General features: G+C 35.9%; 1 protein-coding gene across 1 annotated transcript in view; it reads left to right on the top strand.

The window, feature by feature from the left end:
• The window catches only part of LOC148955336 (origin recognition complex subunit 3-like), a 61,202-nt gene that overhangs the window by 20,769 nt on the left and 23,415 nt on the right, over nt 1–17,018 (top strand). The window contains exons 4-5 of the mRNA XM_089108162.1: nt 3,326–3,486; nt 4,222–4,452. Of these exons, the coding sequence (XP_088964288.1) occupies nt 3,326–3,486; nt 4,222–4,452 (392 nt within the window). The remainder of the gene's footprint in view (nt 1–3,325; nt 3,487–4,221; nt 4,453–17,018) is intronic.

Consider the following 17,018-nt stretch of genomic DNA (forward strand, 5'->3'; position numbering starts at 1 on the left):
TATATTCCCCCAGGGCATAACTTACAACACCTGCCCTCGGGCCCTGGGTGGTTGTCTTGACCCTTGAGTTTTCGTTATATGGTCATTGAACTATTTTAATAAAGACTATCTCAAAGTTCTTATCGGATGGGTTTAAGGAAAAAAGGGCGTGGGGGGGTTAGTTCCCCTCCAATCTCTTTTGACTCTTAAAAAGTGAAATAGAACTTTCAATTTCCAATCAAATGAGCCTTCTTTGAAGTTAATACGAGTATTACTTCCATAAGAACCATGTATGCCCCAAAGGCATAGCTTACAACGCCTGCCCCTGGGCCCTGAGGGGTTGTGTCAACACCGGAATTTTTGTTATATGATCTTTGAACTATTTTTAATAAAATAGCTATATATAAAAATTTTATTGGATACATTTGGGAAAAAGGCTTTGGGGGTGGGGGAGCTGGCTACCCTCCAATATCTTTTGACGCTTAAAAAGTGAACTAGAACTTTCAATTTCCAATCAAATGAGCCCCCTCTGAAGTTTATACGAGCATTCCTTCAATAAGATCTCTATATGCCCTCAGGACATAACTTACAACCCTCGCCCCTGAAGACTGTGGGGGGAGTGTCCTGCTCAAACATATAATTTCCAGAACTTTCAACGACATTGAACAAAATGGCTATATAAAAACTTTGATTGGATTTATTTGGGGAAATGATGGGCGTGGAAAAGGTATCAGCTGCCTTTGAATCACTTCGACTATTAAAAAGGGAATTAGTCATTTAAATTTCTAATCGAATGAGCCCTTTTTGAAGTTACTATGACAACTTTGTCTATACAAAACCTTATATGCCCCTAGGGCATAACTTATAACCCTTGCCCTGAGGGCTGTGGGGGAGTTCTCATCCTCAAAGACCTAATTTCCAGAACTTAAAACTGCGTTTAATAAAATGGCTATCTCAAATTTGTGATTGGATGTGTTTGGGGAAAAGGTAGGCGTGAGAGGGGGTTTAGTTCTCCTCAAATCACTTTCGGGAATTAAAAAGCGTAATAGACCTTTGACTTTTCAATCGAAAAAGTCCTTCTTGAAGTTTCTACGATAACTCTTTCTATGAAAATGTTAAATGCCCCCAGGGCATTACTTAAAGCCCTTGCCCTGAGGGTTGTGGGGGAGTGTTCTCCTCAAAAATATATTTTCTATCTAGAAATCAACTCCGCAGAGCAAAATGACTTTCTCAAAATTTTGATTGGATGTGTCGTGGGGAATGATGGGCATGGGTTGAGGGGCTAGTTGCCCTCCAATCACTTTCGACTATTAAAAAGGGCATTAGCCCTTTGAATTTCCAATCGAATGAGTCCTTTTTGAAGTTTCTACGATAACGCCTTCTATAAAAAACCTTATTAAGATATGCCCCAGGGCATAACTTAAAACCCTTGCCCTGAGGGCTGTGGGGGAGTGTCCTCAAAAACATATTTTCTATCTGGAAATCAACTACGCTGAACAAAATGGCTATCTGAAAATTTTGATTGGATGTGTTTGGGTAATGATGGGCGTGGGGGGGGCTAGTTGCCCTCCAATCACTTTCGACTATTAAAAAGGGCACTAGAACTCTCGATTTCCCTTCGAATGAGCCCCCTTTGAAGTTTCTATGACGACTCCTTCCATATGAAGTGCCTCTGGGAAAAATAATAATAATAAAACAATGGAGCTGTATGGCCTTTACTATAGGCAATGCTATAGCGTTGCCTCTGAAGAAGTATTATGGCTTATGGATTGAAAATGTTACTATAACGGATTTTTATTTTCAAATTTTGTTTCTTTGCTTTTCTAAAAAGTAAAAGAGTCCTGTGATAGTGATTTTAAATAATACGTTGTCTGAATTTTAGACAAACTACTCGAAATATACATACATAAATGAATATTTTTTGGGATATTCTTTTTTTAAAGATATTATCTAATGCGAATTATTCCTCATTATAGCTCCGAATCAATTAAAAGCTATATATAAAAACAAACAGATTTTTTTTTATCTATTTCACTAATTGAACTAAAAAATATATAAAAAAACAAGAAAAGTTTTTTTTTAAGAAAACACATTTTCGAAGTCAGTCCCTGAAAATATTTCTACTAAAACTACAGAGTTAAAACTTGCTGGTCTTTTTCGTTTTATTTGGGACCTAAATAGCGGCAAAATAGGAAATTACCTTTTTTTTTGTTTTTTTCTTTACATATTGATATATGAATACCAAATGCAGTAAGCTTTACAAAGCTTCTCGCACTAATATGTGTGAAATATTTTTTTGGAGACATCAAAACTCGGTGCATAGTATGTTAAAATACCGGGTTTCTTCTTATAATAAAATTTTCTACAAAAAAAACTGCTTGCATCAAATGCATTGACTTCGTACATCACCGAAAAGCTTTTTTCGTTATGAAGAAGATGTAGGCCTCTATTTTTTTTTTCTTCAGCGAAGCAACGTCAGTGAATTTTAAATTTTGTCTTTGAGTTGACATCCTCAGCTTTTTATGTTGGAGCGAACGGAATCGGAAAATACCCGAGGAGCATGAAAAAAAGCATTTTTCTGAGACACCCTAACGTGCTATTGAATTGAGAGAATGTCTGTCCTACCTTCTTGATGGGCAATTGTTGGTTTATTTTGACTTTTTACTTCACTCTTTTTGTAATATTTCTGATTCGTCTTATGTTTTAAGTTTGCTGTTTATTGATCCAAAAAGAATATTTTTAATGAATGAAGACCTGTTATTTAAGTATTAGGGCCAAAAAAACAATGGATCGATGTGCTTGGCTTGTTTTCTCTTCTGGTTCATTTTTAACCTGTCCTTGAAACATTCAGGGAAAATAAAACACACCATTGATAAAACTCGTATTGCTTCTTTGGAATTTAGAGCCAAGATAATCAATAAAATTGGAAAAAATTGGTGTTTTGGTTCCGTTATTCCTCTTTTGAACTGTCCTAAAGTTTTCCATTTTATTCTTTTAAATAATATTTTGTAAACCTATGCTTGATGATAAAGCTTCCTTTCGAGTTAGTTAAAAAAAAAGCAGAAGAAAAAAAAATCCAACACACTTTCTCGAGCGAAGTCACAGAGTACAATTTACACCAAAGGTCCCCAAAGTGAGTGTTACCGCCAATCCCCTTACCCAGGAGGCATTTGAGTATCTACCAGATGATAAGAGTTATCATTGAGCATCAGGGAATAAGAAAAAAAGCATAAAGCATTAAATGCTGCTTTGCCTCCAAAAGGAGATGATGAACAACTGAGCTTTAGAAACTATGATTTAGACCGTTGGTTGTATTGTGAAAATGTCTGAATTATCCATCTTTCAGCTATATCGATGAGAGAAAATGTAAACATGAATTTTGTTCAAGATCAGCTGGCACACTTTCTACACCAGCTTCAAACTGTTAGTGACATGCATATAGAAACTGAAGAAGAAAATACTACAATTAACATTGGGAAGAAAATGAGTAAAGCTGAGCTCCAAGAGGTATGTGTTTTCTTTTTTTGGAACAAACCTTTGTCGATCCCTGTTTAAATTCATGCATTTGGAATTTCTTTACATTACTCAGAATCCGAAGTGCTTTTATTATTTATGCTACCACTAAAAAAAACGAAGTGTGAGTAAAAGCCAAGGCTAAAATGCTAAATCGAACTAATAGCAATACTCAAGATTCTCCCCTAATTAAGCAAAAAAAAAAAATGATAACTATCATAAAATGCAGACAATTCATATCTTAATAACAGATACGAGAATGGCCCTTGGAAGCTGGGAGGGAAAAGGGCGTTTTTATTTTATATTTATAAAATATAGACGTACTTGTACATGGGGGGGGGGGGGGTAATCAAGGGAATTCTCCATCAAGAATTTGAAAAATTAGACCTGAAAGTCACTCTTGTTGGTTTGTTGCAACCTTAGGAAATATCCTGTTAATAACTCTCATTAATAGGTTGATCTTGGCACACTTATTCGGCCTTGCTTATTTGAACTGTACTATTTTTAGTTATTCTAGAAGTCGATATTTAGCAATCGTCTTAAGATTCAAGCTGCAAATGTCCGAATGCATTTCGTATAGCGTTTCCCGTGATGTGGATCTTAGGCAATTAGCTATTTATAGTGTAATAAACCTTTTGCAAACCCGTAGTTGTGTATGATCTTAGGGTAAATCCTTCACTTTGCCGCCATATTCCATAGAGCTTCTTTTTTAATTACTTTCATTTGAAGGTACTACTGGAGGCAGCCAAAAATAGAAAGATTTCTCCATTCGAGAGAGTCAGAGATGAGCTCCTGGATTTCCTCGATACAGAATTTAAGAAGAATCTGAGACCACCGATGGAGTTCCCTTTTCATGAAGTTTACGTCTTCGACGCAATTCAGTCTGTAAAAAGGCATTTGATTGGCGCTCCCCGTTCAGCGCTTCAAGTTGCGCTGGTCAATCCTCATCTGTACCTTCAAGTAAGTAATGCCTTACATACAAGCGCCTATATATCTCAAGTTCTCATAAATAATCAAGAACTTTTTCTAGTATATTTTACGTACTGGAAGTCACTAAATTTGTCCTTGTTCTAAAAAACACTAGGAGATTATAATAAAAAAAAACCCACCAGTTTCGAAATGTAACAGTAAAGTTGGCAATTATCCAAGTTGATATGACTCTAGCATTAAACATGTAATTACTAGTGTCATGTGCCTCCAAAGATGCATTAGCTGACTAATCAAAAATACCGTTCTATTTTTTGGTAAGAATGGTTTTTGGTTCATTTCAAATCGTAATTTAACACTAAATATTAGTCACATAGTTGAAATGTGCGAAGGGAAAAACTGCCCGGCCAGTGGCATCAGTTTGGAATTTTTTGCATGATAAGCTGTGACGATTAGCTGAATACTATAGTGGTGATAAAGCCATAATGTTTGGTAACTAATGGGGTCTGGTATGAACGGCTTAATTTGAGTTTTAAGAGGAAAACAAATTAGTCTAAAAAAGAGTACGTCTCTGATACAGGATGCATTTTGATCAAGGTCTAGCATTTGAGGGACTTGCTAAAGAACGATGTGGCCTCTCTGCATTCACACCTCGGCTACTTCGTATAGACGGGTAGTTGTAGACACATAGGAGGGGGATCATTCGTTGGAAACTGAAAACTCTAGTTTCCTGTGTAAGAATCGAAAGTGATTGGATTAAAGTAAGGTGCATTTCTTCATAAAAGAAAAACTAAGTTTGTGGCAGTTATCAGACCGATAACTGTATCAACCAATTTATGCAAGCTTTATGAACTATTGTTCAAAAGAGAGCTGAAAGAAAAATGTTACACGCCTCCATATCAATTTGGCTTTCAACATGGCCTTTGATGTGCAGATGCTCTTGCAATTGTTACTGATGCTCTGCTTGATGCTTTTTGTACATGTAGTTCACTGGCGTTGGCGAGCATGATGTTCGTTGCGCCTTTGACTCTGTTATCTATTCCCGCTTATTTTTAAGGGCTGCTAAAAGAGGAGTAAATGCGGCTATCATCAGATCTCAAAGGTGTATGTATCCTAAGCCACGAGTCCGACTTAAAATCCCTCAAAAGAAAGATGAAATGGGAAGGCTACTGGATAGAACTGTACCAGTTAAGAAAGGAGCTAGGCAAGGTGCCATTGCCTCACCTTGTTATTTCGATTATTTTGAAAAGCTTTTTCCACAAGACAAGTTTTTCAAAAAAGTAAAGAGATCCATTAAGCCAAGAATGAGCAAAAATAGAAGTCAAATAATCTTCCAAGCGTAAAAGTACCACAAATCACTATCAATAAATAAATGAAACTCAAAACGGACAGAAATTACAATAAATAGCCGAGTCAAACTCAAAACTAGCAAAATTAATATGAGTAGGGCTGATAACCCCTAAAAAACAAACAATAAATGACCGTGAATTGTCAGTTAAATTGACATTATACTGACATTTCTTCGTTAAGGTATTGATAATTTTTCATTTATGAAACTAAGAAAGGTGAAAATATTTAAAACGTATTTTGTTTGCAGTAAAGCGCAAATTGTGTCCTGGTCTTGAGAAGGCATAGGGGTTATCAGCCCTACTCGGGTTAACTTTTGCTTGTTTTGAGTTTGAATCGGCTATTTATTGCAATTTCTGTTCATTTTAAGTAATTTTTGTTCATTTGTTCTATCGTTTATTTAATGATAGTGATTTGTGGTAGTTTTACGCTTGGAAGATTATTTGACTTTATTTTTGCTCATTCTTGGCTTAATAGATCTTTACTTTTCTTTGAAAAACTTGCCTTGTGGAAAAAGTTTTTTTAAATTAATTTCTATTTGTTTTTTATTGACATAGCCTTTTTGACGGAAAAAAAATTATTGTATATCTTTTAAGTTTTTCAAACAGTTCGTGATAACGAACTGTAAGTAAGGAGCGACCCGGCTCAATGGTAACCGAAACTCTAGAACACGGTTTTGATACAAATAGATACATCAGAAACAAATACATAGAAACAAATAATCGCACCATCATATTCAGCGTATCAGAGAACCCTACTGTAGAGGTTTCAAGCTCCTATCTACAAAAATGTCGAATTTTGCATTTTTTGCCAGAAGAAAGATCACGGGTGCGGGTTTATTTGTTTTTTTTTGTTTTTTTTTTTCCCAGGGGAGATCGTATTGACCCAGTGGTCCTAGAACATCGTGGGAGGGCTCATTTAAACGGAAATTAAAAGTTATTGGGTCCTTTTTAAGTGACCAAAAAAAATGGGGGGCAAATAGGGCCCCTCACACGCTCATTTTTTTCCCAAAGTCACCCGATCAAAATTTTCAGATAGCCATTTTGCTCAGCATGTTCGAAAATATAAATAAGTATGTCTTTTAGGATGACTTAAGTTCCCGGGGGAGGGCTGATTTACCCAATGTTAACATACAGTATTGGTTATTGGGAAGTATACAGACGTTTTCAGGGGAGATTTTTTTCTGGTAGTGGGGGGGGGGGTAGTCAGGGGTTATGTGGGAGGATATTTCCATGAAGGAAGTTTTCATGGGGGAAGGGACATTGCTATGAAGGGGACGCCGGACTTCCCAGCATTATTTAAAAAAAGATCAGAAATTAAATATAAAAAAAACAAGTTTTTCAGCTGCAACAGCAGCAACATCAAAACTTTAAATTAACAGAAAATATTACATACATGATTGGGTTCACCCCCTAGTCAATACCTCGCTCTTTAAGCCAAAGATTTTTTAGTACTTTCATAAGAGCTATTTATTCTAATTAACAGCCTTTCTGATTAAGTGGTCATTTTTAAAGAATTGGAATAAAATTCGAACTTTAGCTTAAAGAGCAAGGTATTGACTAGGGAGCGAACCCCCTAATATACGTATTTAAAATATATATGAATATAGAAGTTCGTTACGTAAGTTAATTCGTAAGTTACGTATATTTATTACTAATAAAAAAGTTCGCATTTATTCAAAAATGTTCAAAAATTAAATAAAAAAAACAAGTTTTTTCTAACTGAAAGTAAGGAACGACGTTAAAACTTAAAACGAACAGAAATTATTCCTTATATGAAAGGGGCTGTACCCTCCTTAGCGCCTCGCTCTTTATGCTAAAGTTTCACTTTCTCACAACTCTATATTTTTAAACAACAAAAAACTTTAGCAGAATGAGCGAGGCGTTGATGAGGGGACAGCCCCTTTCATATCAGGAATAATTTCTCTTCGTTTTAACTTTTAGTTTCATTCCTTACTTTCAGTTAAAAAAAACTTGTTTTTTTTATTTATTTCTATAAGAATCCATAGTATGGGTTGGTATTTGTAGGCTGGAGAAACTTTTCAATAATTTTTAATCCTGACACAAACAGTATTTTTAATTTAATCTTATAGCTTCTGAAGTTGACCTTAAAAATAAAACTTAATATAATTCCCAAAAGATTCTCTTTATGCTCTTTGACAAACTGGATACACTCACACTCTTTTTATTTCTTAAAATTGTAAGAGCAGAAGTAGTAATAATAGTAGCCCTAAAAGTTTCAACTTAATACCCCCAGTCGTTCTCGATAAAATGCTGAGGTGTCTTATGGGCAACCATTTAACAAAATGTATTTTGATTTAGTTTAAATTAACATTTAGTTTTAAAGCAGAATGGCCCAATTGCATAATTGTGGGGGGTTGACATGCCCAATATCCCTAAAGACGTAGTTGCTTGACCGTTCTACTATGCTGAACAAAATGGCTGTCTCAAAATTTTGACTGGATGCATTTGGAAAATGAATGGGCTTGAAAGAAGGGTTGCTTGCCCTCCAATCTCTTGTTACTCTTAAAAAGGGCACCAGACACTGTTGCTGTAATTAGAATGCAAGGGGGATAACTTGCCCCTTCATATATCTAGTAGAAACAGTTTAAACAAGTAAAAACAAGGCAACAATATATCAAATTTATCTTGTTTTCAGTATAGTGCAAACTGTGTTCTGGTTTTGAAAAAGTATTGGGTTCGTCAGCCCTATTCATGTTAATTTTTTGCTCGTTTTGAGTATGACTCGGTTATTTATTGTATGATTTAAATAAACAAAATACGTTTAAAATGTTTTAACTTTTTAAAATTTAAAAAATTAAAAATTATTAAAACTTTAAGGAGTATATATCAGTAAATGTATACTAAACTGACAATCCAAGGCTATTTTTTTCAGCAAAGTGCTGATTATATTCTGGTCTGAGAAGGTATGGGGGCTGTCAAAGACATAATTTGCAGACCTTCAACTACACTGAACAAAATGGCCATCTCAAAATTTTGATTAGATGTGTTTTAAGAATTGATAGGCGTAGGGGGAGGGGCTTTTTGTCCTCCAATCACTTTTGACTAATAAAAAGGGCACTAGCCCTTTCAATTTCTAATCAATGAGCCTTTTTCGAAGTTTCTACGGCAACAAATGACCATCTCAAAAACTCTATCGGATGCATTACGGGAGGTTTGGGGATGGGATGGGGTTATCTACCCTCCGATCACTCTGAATCTTAAAAATATCACTAGAACCTCTGATTGCCAATCTAACGAGCTTCCTTCGAAGTTTATACGATCACCCTTTTTATATATACCTTATATGCCCTCAGGGCATAACTTACCTTGCCCTGAGGGCTGTGTGTGTGGGGGGGGGGGGTTCATCCTCAAAGACATAATTTCCGGTCCTTTCAATTACGTTGAAAAAAATTACTATCTCAAAATTGATTGGATGTGTTTGGGGAAATGGTGGGAGAGGGAGGGGGGTTAGTTGCCCTCTAATCCGTTTCGACTATTAAAAAGGCACTGGCCCTTTTAATTTCCAATCGAATGAGCTTTTTTCGAAGTTTCTACGACAACAAATGGCCCTCTCGAAATTTCTATCTGATACATTTCGGATAGTACGAGGTGTGTGTGTGTGTTGGGCAGGGGTATCCACTCTCTGATAACTCTGAGTCTTAAAAAGGACGCTAAAACTTCTGATTACGAATCCAATGAGCCCCCTCCAAAGTTTATTCGATTAGCCTTTCCATATACACCTTATATGCCCCCAGGGCATAGCTTACAACTCTTACCTTGAGGGCTGTGAGGGAAATTGCCATCCTCAGAGACATAATTTCCGGACATTTCAAATACGTTGAACAAAATGGCTATGTTAAAATTTTATTGGATGTGTTTGGGTAATGGTGGGCGTAGTAGGGGGGTTAGTTGCCCCCCAATCATTTTTTACTATTAAAAAGGGCACTGGCCCTTTCAATTTGTAATCTAATGAGCTGTTTTCAAAGTTTCTACGACAACAAATGGCCATCTCAAAATTAAAATCAGATGAATTTTGGGAAAATACGAGGTGTGAGGGGGGTGTATCCACCCTCTGATCATTTTGAACCTTGAAAAAGGGCGCTAGAACTTCTGATTACCAATCCAATGAGACCCTTCCGAAGCTCATACGGTCATCCTTTCTTATATACCTTATATTCACCCAAGTCATAACTTACAACCCTTGCCCTGAGGGCTCTGGGGAGGTTGCCATCCTCAAAGACGTATTTCCGGATCTTTCAATTACGTTGAACAAAATGGCTATCTAAAAATTTGAATTGGATTGGTTTTGGTAAATGGCGGGCGTGGGAGGGGTGTTAGTTGCCCTCCAATCACTTTCGATTATTAAAAAGGGCACTAGCCCTTTAAATTTTCAATCGAATGAGCTCTTTTCGAAATTTTTAAGACAACAAATGACCATCTCAAAATTTCTATCAGAGGCATTTCGGGAAAATATGCGATGGGGGGTGGGAGTATCCACGCTCCGACCACTTTGAATCTTAAAAAGGGGACTAGAACTTCTGATGACCCATCCAATGAGCGCCCTCCAAAATTTATACGGTCATCTTTTCTATGTATTAATTAAAAAAAAATTCCGAAAAATAAGTTTTTCAAAGAAAAGCAAAGACCATTTTTAAACTTAAGCTCAGTAGATAAAAATACCTGTTAAAATACAAACTGAAAACGACCAGAAATTACTATTAAAGAATAAAAGAAACCCAAAACGAACAGAAATTAAATGAACAATCATAGCAAAAAACATACAACAAGTAATAATACCAATAAATAAACAGATCTTAAAGCGATTAATGCTTAGATTGAATTTGAAATTCAAGATTAAAACGAAAAAAAATATTTTGATATTGAAGTATAAATGAAACTTAAAACGAAAAGAAATTAAATAAACAATCGATGCAAACAAACATACAATAAATGTTAACGGAAATGAATAAATAATTCTTAAAACGAGTGAAACTTAAATTGAATATGCAAATCAAGCTCGAAACGAACAAAAATCACTACGAACAAGAGTTTTGGTATCGCCTCCTTCTCTCACTGTAAAATTCTAAAACCTGCTGCGACATTGTCGCTTTACTGAAAACCAATTTTATGACAAATATTTTCTTTTGCACTTGATATTGAAAATAAACATTACAATTATAGTAAAATTTGAACTGATGAGCTTTCAGCAATTAATATCATTATACAGCAAATATTCAGTTTAATCTATTAGTTCTTTCTAAAGTTAGTAAATATAGTTTCACTACAAATAAGAGTTTGGATACTGCCCGCTTCCTTAACTGTAAATAAAAGCAAAAGCCTACTGCGTCATTGGCGCTTCACTGAAAGCGAATTATATTACAAATATTTTCTTTTACAGTTATTACAGAATTGAAAATAAAAATAAAATTACAGTGAAATAAATTCTTTAACTGATTGATCTTTCAACAATTAATATCATTATATATTAAATATTCAGTTTGATATTGTTTATACTTTCCAAGACTGTTCAAGACCCATATAGTTTTCAGTAAAGCGCCAATGACGCAGTAAATATTTTACTTTTAAATTGAGAGAAGGAGGCGATACCCAAACTCTTGTTTTTAGTGATTTTTGTTCGTTTCGAGCTTGATTTGCATATTCAATTTAAGTTTCACTCGTTTTAAGAATTATTTATTCATTTCCGTAAATATCTATTGTATGATTGTTTGCATTGTTCGTTTTAAGTTTCATTTATACTTCAATAGCAAAATATTTTTTGTCGTTTTAAGCTTGATTTTCATATTCAATCCAAGCATTACTCGCTTTAACATCTATTTATTCATTTATATTATTACTTGTTGTATGTGTTTTCCTATGATTGTTTACTTAATTTCTGTTCGTTTTGGGCTCCATTTATTCTTTAATAGTAATTTTTGGTCGTTTTGAGTTTGAATTTTAACAGGTATTTGTATCTACTGAGCTTAAGTTTAAAATGGCCTTTACTTTTCTTTGAAAAACCTATTTTACGGAATTTTTTTTTTTAATTTATTTTTGTTCGTTTTTTTTTTTACAAAAGTTTCAAGTTTTTAAAAATTGCTTTTTTCAAAATCAAACTTTTATAAAAAAAAATCAAATATTCATCAAAGTATCAAAACTTGTATCAAAGTAACAATATGAAAGGAAAAAAATGGGTATATGTCAACCTCGGGGTTTTTGTTATCTGATGCTTGAACCATTTTTGACGAAATAGCTATCTCGAAATTTTTATCGATGGGTATTGTAGAAAAAGGCATGATGGGGGGGGGCTAATTGCCCTTCGGTTTCTTTTGACTCTTAAAAATTGAACTAGGACTTTCTATTTTTAATCAAATGAGCCCTCTCTGAAGTTTATACGAGCATCATTTCTATAAGAACCATATATACCCCCAGAGCATAACTTAAAACGCCTGTCCCTGGGGGCTTGTGTCCATCCCGGAGTTTTAATATCTGATGTTTGAGCTATTTTTAACAAGATGGTCGCCTCCTATTTTTATCGGATGGATTTATCCATCCGATAAACCCCGAGGCGTGGAGGGCAGGAGGGGCTATTTGCCCTCCGATCTTTTTGCTCTGAGAAAATGAACCAGAACTTTTAATTTCCATTCAAATATCCCTCTCTGAAGTTTATACGAGGATCCCTTTCATGAGAACCATATACGGCCCCAGGACCTAGCTTACAATGCCTGTCCCCCGGGCCCTGGGGGTTGTGTCGACACCGGAGTTTTTGTTATCTGACCTCTGAACTATTTAAAAAAAAGAGAATATCTCAAAATTTGTATCGGATGGATTATCGGATGGATCGCTTAGTAACGGGAATTTAACCTGTCTTTTGAAATTATACTATAAGCAAATGTAATTAAGAAAACGAAAACAGGTCATTTATCTGAAAGGAAAAGAAACAGGGGTTTGGAACCCCAACACCTCCCCCGTAAGATAAATGACCACCCACGCGCGACCTTGGTCCACCTTTACAAACATCAACATTTAACTTCAACTTTACAAAATCCATTTGCCTTCTCTCTTCCACCACTGTCTGTGCTGCTACTTCCACCGCTTGGCACTGGATCGGTCGTCATCGACACGTTTCTACTGTAGGACCACCATGGTCTAAATCGCATAGCCTCCGCATTAATGTTTGAAAGTTGAAATCTTCAAGATTTGTAGATAATGATTGTGCGTAGCACAATCAAAACAAAAAAATTTTCTCGCTCTCACGAATTTACATTTGAGAGGAGCAGAGAATCAGTTTCTGGCACATATGATGATGCCAGCGATCGTGAAAGATTTGGCTGCACTAGCCTCTTAATTTTCATCTGTGGAAACAACCCCACATCTCAATCAAAAAGTAATCTGCCCAATGGCATAATTTCAAAAAATCTGGCCGAAAACACACGGGCCTGTGAAAACGGAGAGGGTACTGGAACTGAAGTAAAAATTTTCGCGAATCATGAATCGTCTTTTTTCTGGGTTCCCTCCCCTGGATTAATCTAATGAAGAATACGTTAATGTTAATTTAAAATGAAATTTAGATACTTCTCCCATTGAATACAATTTGCCGGAAATAATTGTCGTTTCTCATGAAGAATAACAACTATGATTAGGGTTACTGGACAAAGGTTTGGGTGAAGTATGAAGTGACTGAGAGAGAGTATCCCCCATAGACTCTAGATCAGAAAGGCAAAATCTCGGTAGAGGGATCACAATTTGTCCGCCAGTTGTGCATTGAGGAAAAGGGCTATCTTTCGTGACTTCTCGCAGGGGATCTTCCCCCAGAGATTCCTCCCCCCTCATAAAAAAACAAAACCTATTTTAAGTTGATCAGACCAATATCAGATTCCTTCCCAGATCTTTCCAATCCAATTCGACATTCCATATCTCCCAACTTTCCCCCAACCCGTTATAGGTCATTTATCTCTGTTTTGTAACCATTTTGTTTTATTCCCCATGGGTCTTTGACCTCTTTTTCCCCTTATTATTTATGTTTTCAAGGCACAGCCCATCCAACATTTTATTTTTCTCCCTATTATTTATATTTTCAAGGCACAGCCCATCCAACATTTTTTTATTTTTCGCCACTGCAGGCTAAATCTCCAAATTTTGTCTCTTCTTTGCAGTCCTCTTTTCGTCTCTACTTTTCTTAATTTTGCTATTTGCGCAAAATAATAAATCATCGTTATATCTGATTTGGACTCCAGTGTCCACTATCTTTGACTGCATTACTTCATTGTAGCTCCGTTTAATATTTCTTTTCTGTCTTTTAATCTTCTTTATTCTTACCGCCGAAACAAATAGTTCGTTATCAAATGGAAATTGAACTCCGACATTTGGTTTTTCATATTGTACTAAAATTTCTCGAACTTTCCGAGGAAAAGCGCGTACAATAAATTTCGTCTCCTTATTCTCTGTTGCAATCAGCGCTTCGTTTTGGCAAATTTTTTTCGGCGTCTCGCACTCGTTAAAAGCGTTCTCTAGTTTTCCATTTTCTGGAAATTTGGATTTCCGATTTCTGATATCTCCAAAGTGTCCTCCTAGTAAAACATCCACTGCTAGCATAGGTACTAAGCCTACTTTTATCGTTTTTCTCTGGACCGTACCGTCCTTCTTTGCAATTTCTATTCTTACCCAAGCAGACGGATATTGGTACTTATCTCCATAATAACACACTGTTGTAATATTATTTTTATGGTCTATTTCTGTCTTTTTAATTAGGTCAGTTCGCACAAAAGTTTGCTCACTCCCTGAGTCAATTACCATTTCGGTCAATTTTCCGTTTAATTTTCCTTCTATTTTATGTGATTTCACAAACTCGTCAATATTTCCTTGATTATGTGCTATAGCCCAATTCGTTCTTTTATAGGTTACTTTCTCCTCTTTATTATGGCAATTTTTAGAAAAAGGATCCGAGAAATCAATTTTTACCAGATTATAATCATTTTGAGTATCAAGCATTTCTTTTTTTCGACAGGGCGACGCCGCCTCCCAATTTATTTTATGGGCCGGTCCACCTTCCCCCGCAGTCAACAACGTATCCTGTTTTCCCGTAAAAGTGTTTAATGTCTGGTAATTTTCTTTATTCTCGCGATTGATTCTTAGACAAATTATTATGGCTATCTGACAGCCTATAAGTAACTTGTGATAAAACGTCACTTTGCGATTTCCCCAACGAGTTTTCATTAGTTTTTGCAACATCCTGGTAGTATTTTTTATCGGCCTCCCTATGGGCCTGTCTTTCTTCCTATTCTTCTCTTTTATCTTTCTCTATTTGTTTCCTGTCTTCCTCCTCTTTTTCTTTCAGCCTCTATACGTTCTTGTCTTTCCTCCTCTATCTTCTCTTCTACTATTTTATGTAAAGTAGAGGTGTATACTTTTCGCGGTCTACAATTTTTCTTAATCAATAGAAGAACCTAGCCAATAATTCCCATCTGAAATTTGTCAACCCTCTTATTTAACTCTTCGTAGGGTGGAAAATATTCTCTAAGTGCTGTTTTGTACGCCTTGTACAAAACAGCGAAGTTGTATATTCGCTTCCTTTCGTTTTCCTTAACAATTTCTTCATGTATTTCTAAGTGCTTTTTTATCGGCCTCCGTAAGGATTTTGATAGCAATATCTTCTGCCTTGCTAGTTCCGTTGAATTCTGCTACTCTTAACCAAAGCTCCGTATTGCTATGATTAATATCTTTAGACAAAATTCTTTTTAGAAACTATTGGTTTCTAAATATCTTAGAACGACTATTTAATCTAGAGCTAGCCTTTTTAAGGTTAGTTGGTCTCCATATATCCGGAACCCAGAAATTTTTCGGTTGATCTCTCTCAAAAGCCTCCAACTGGGCCTTTTCTTCTCCACTTCTACGTTTCTTTTCTTTCATGTCTCTTTCTTTATAGGCTACTCTAGCCATTTCGTCCCGTTTTCTATTCTTTCTAATTTCATCTTTTTCGGCCTGCATTTTCCCCTCATATTCTCGGTGCTCTCTCTCAAAGGCCTCCATATTACCTACTTTTTCTATGGGCTTCACTCGCCCTTTTCGGTCTTGAGTTAATCTCATCTCTGTCCGACATAATTTCAAAATTCTGTTAACTTCAAATTACCTCTTCAGTCTAAATGAAAATTCTTTTATCCATTTAACTTCCGGTCTCTCGCGAAAAATTCTTTTGACACGCAGCAATTTTAGCCTTATATTTTTGAATACTAATTAGTTGCGTGATATATTGATTCGTGAATTCTTCAATGATGATCTCAAAAGGAATCTCCCGTAATAGATATTCAGTATTGTATTAATTGATTTTGTATTTCCTTCTTTTCTCTTTATATGTAACCAAAATAGCCTACTATCACTATGTAGGTTAAGTCAACTAGTTTCTTCGAAAACGCAAAATTCTTTTATTATCAATGCTGTTAATAGTTCCTGTTCTTGCTGCCACCAATGTTCGTAGTGCTAGCTACCGCTGGCACCAATGTTCGTGGTGTTTAGTTACCAGTGGTATACCGGTAGGCCACAACGCCAATGGCGCGGTAATATACGGTTGTCACCATTTATTGGAGGGGAAAGCCCCGGCCCCAAATTATAATGCTACGCCCGTGTCTACCACACCGGTTCTGCAAATCTCGGGTTTGGTACTACCCTATTTACAGTATACCCTGTCCCAGGGTATGATAACGCGATCGAGTGGTCAAATGGCTACTTTCTAAAGCCAAATGTACCTGCCTTGAGTTACGGCTAGAAAATCTCTTAACTCTCTCCTTGGAGGTAACAAACCTCCCTGTCAATATAATAATGACGGTACCTCGTAGCTCTATTCCTACCCTGCCTGGGTTACGGAAAATAGTATACAGTTTGTAGAAAATACCTTACTTGTATTCTTCCAAAAGGGTCACATATAACAACAGAAATTTCCTTCCCCAAACGGGGTCAAAACGCAGACTAAAAAATAATAATAATCTTTACAGCACTGTCCGTAGGGGTGGACCGTCACTTGGCCCAGCCAATCAGCTATATCCCCATTCAAACCCAATTCATACTCTCAGATTTATCTTTCAGTGACTCCCAAACCAGGAATTAAAAAAATAGAACTTGGTTCAAAGCTTACCTATTGCAAAACAACTATCACTTAGTAACGGGAGTTTAACCTGTCTTTTGCAATTATACTATAAACAAATGCAATTAAGAAAACGAAAACAGTTCATTTATCTGAAAGGAAAAGAAACAGGGGTT

The sequence above is a fragment of the Artemia sp. Qi Xiang Cuo genome, chromosome 2 (assembly GCF_049724085.1).
Source record: "Artemia sp. Qi Xiang Cuo chromosome 2, ASM4972408v1, whole genome shotgun sequence".
NCBI classification, from domain to species: Eukaryota; Metazoa; Arthropoda; class Branchiopoda; order Anostraca; family Artemiidae; genus Artemia; species Artemia sp. Qi Xiang Cuo.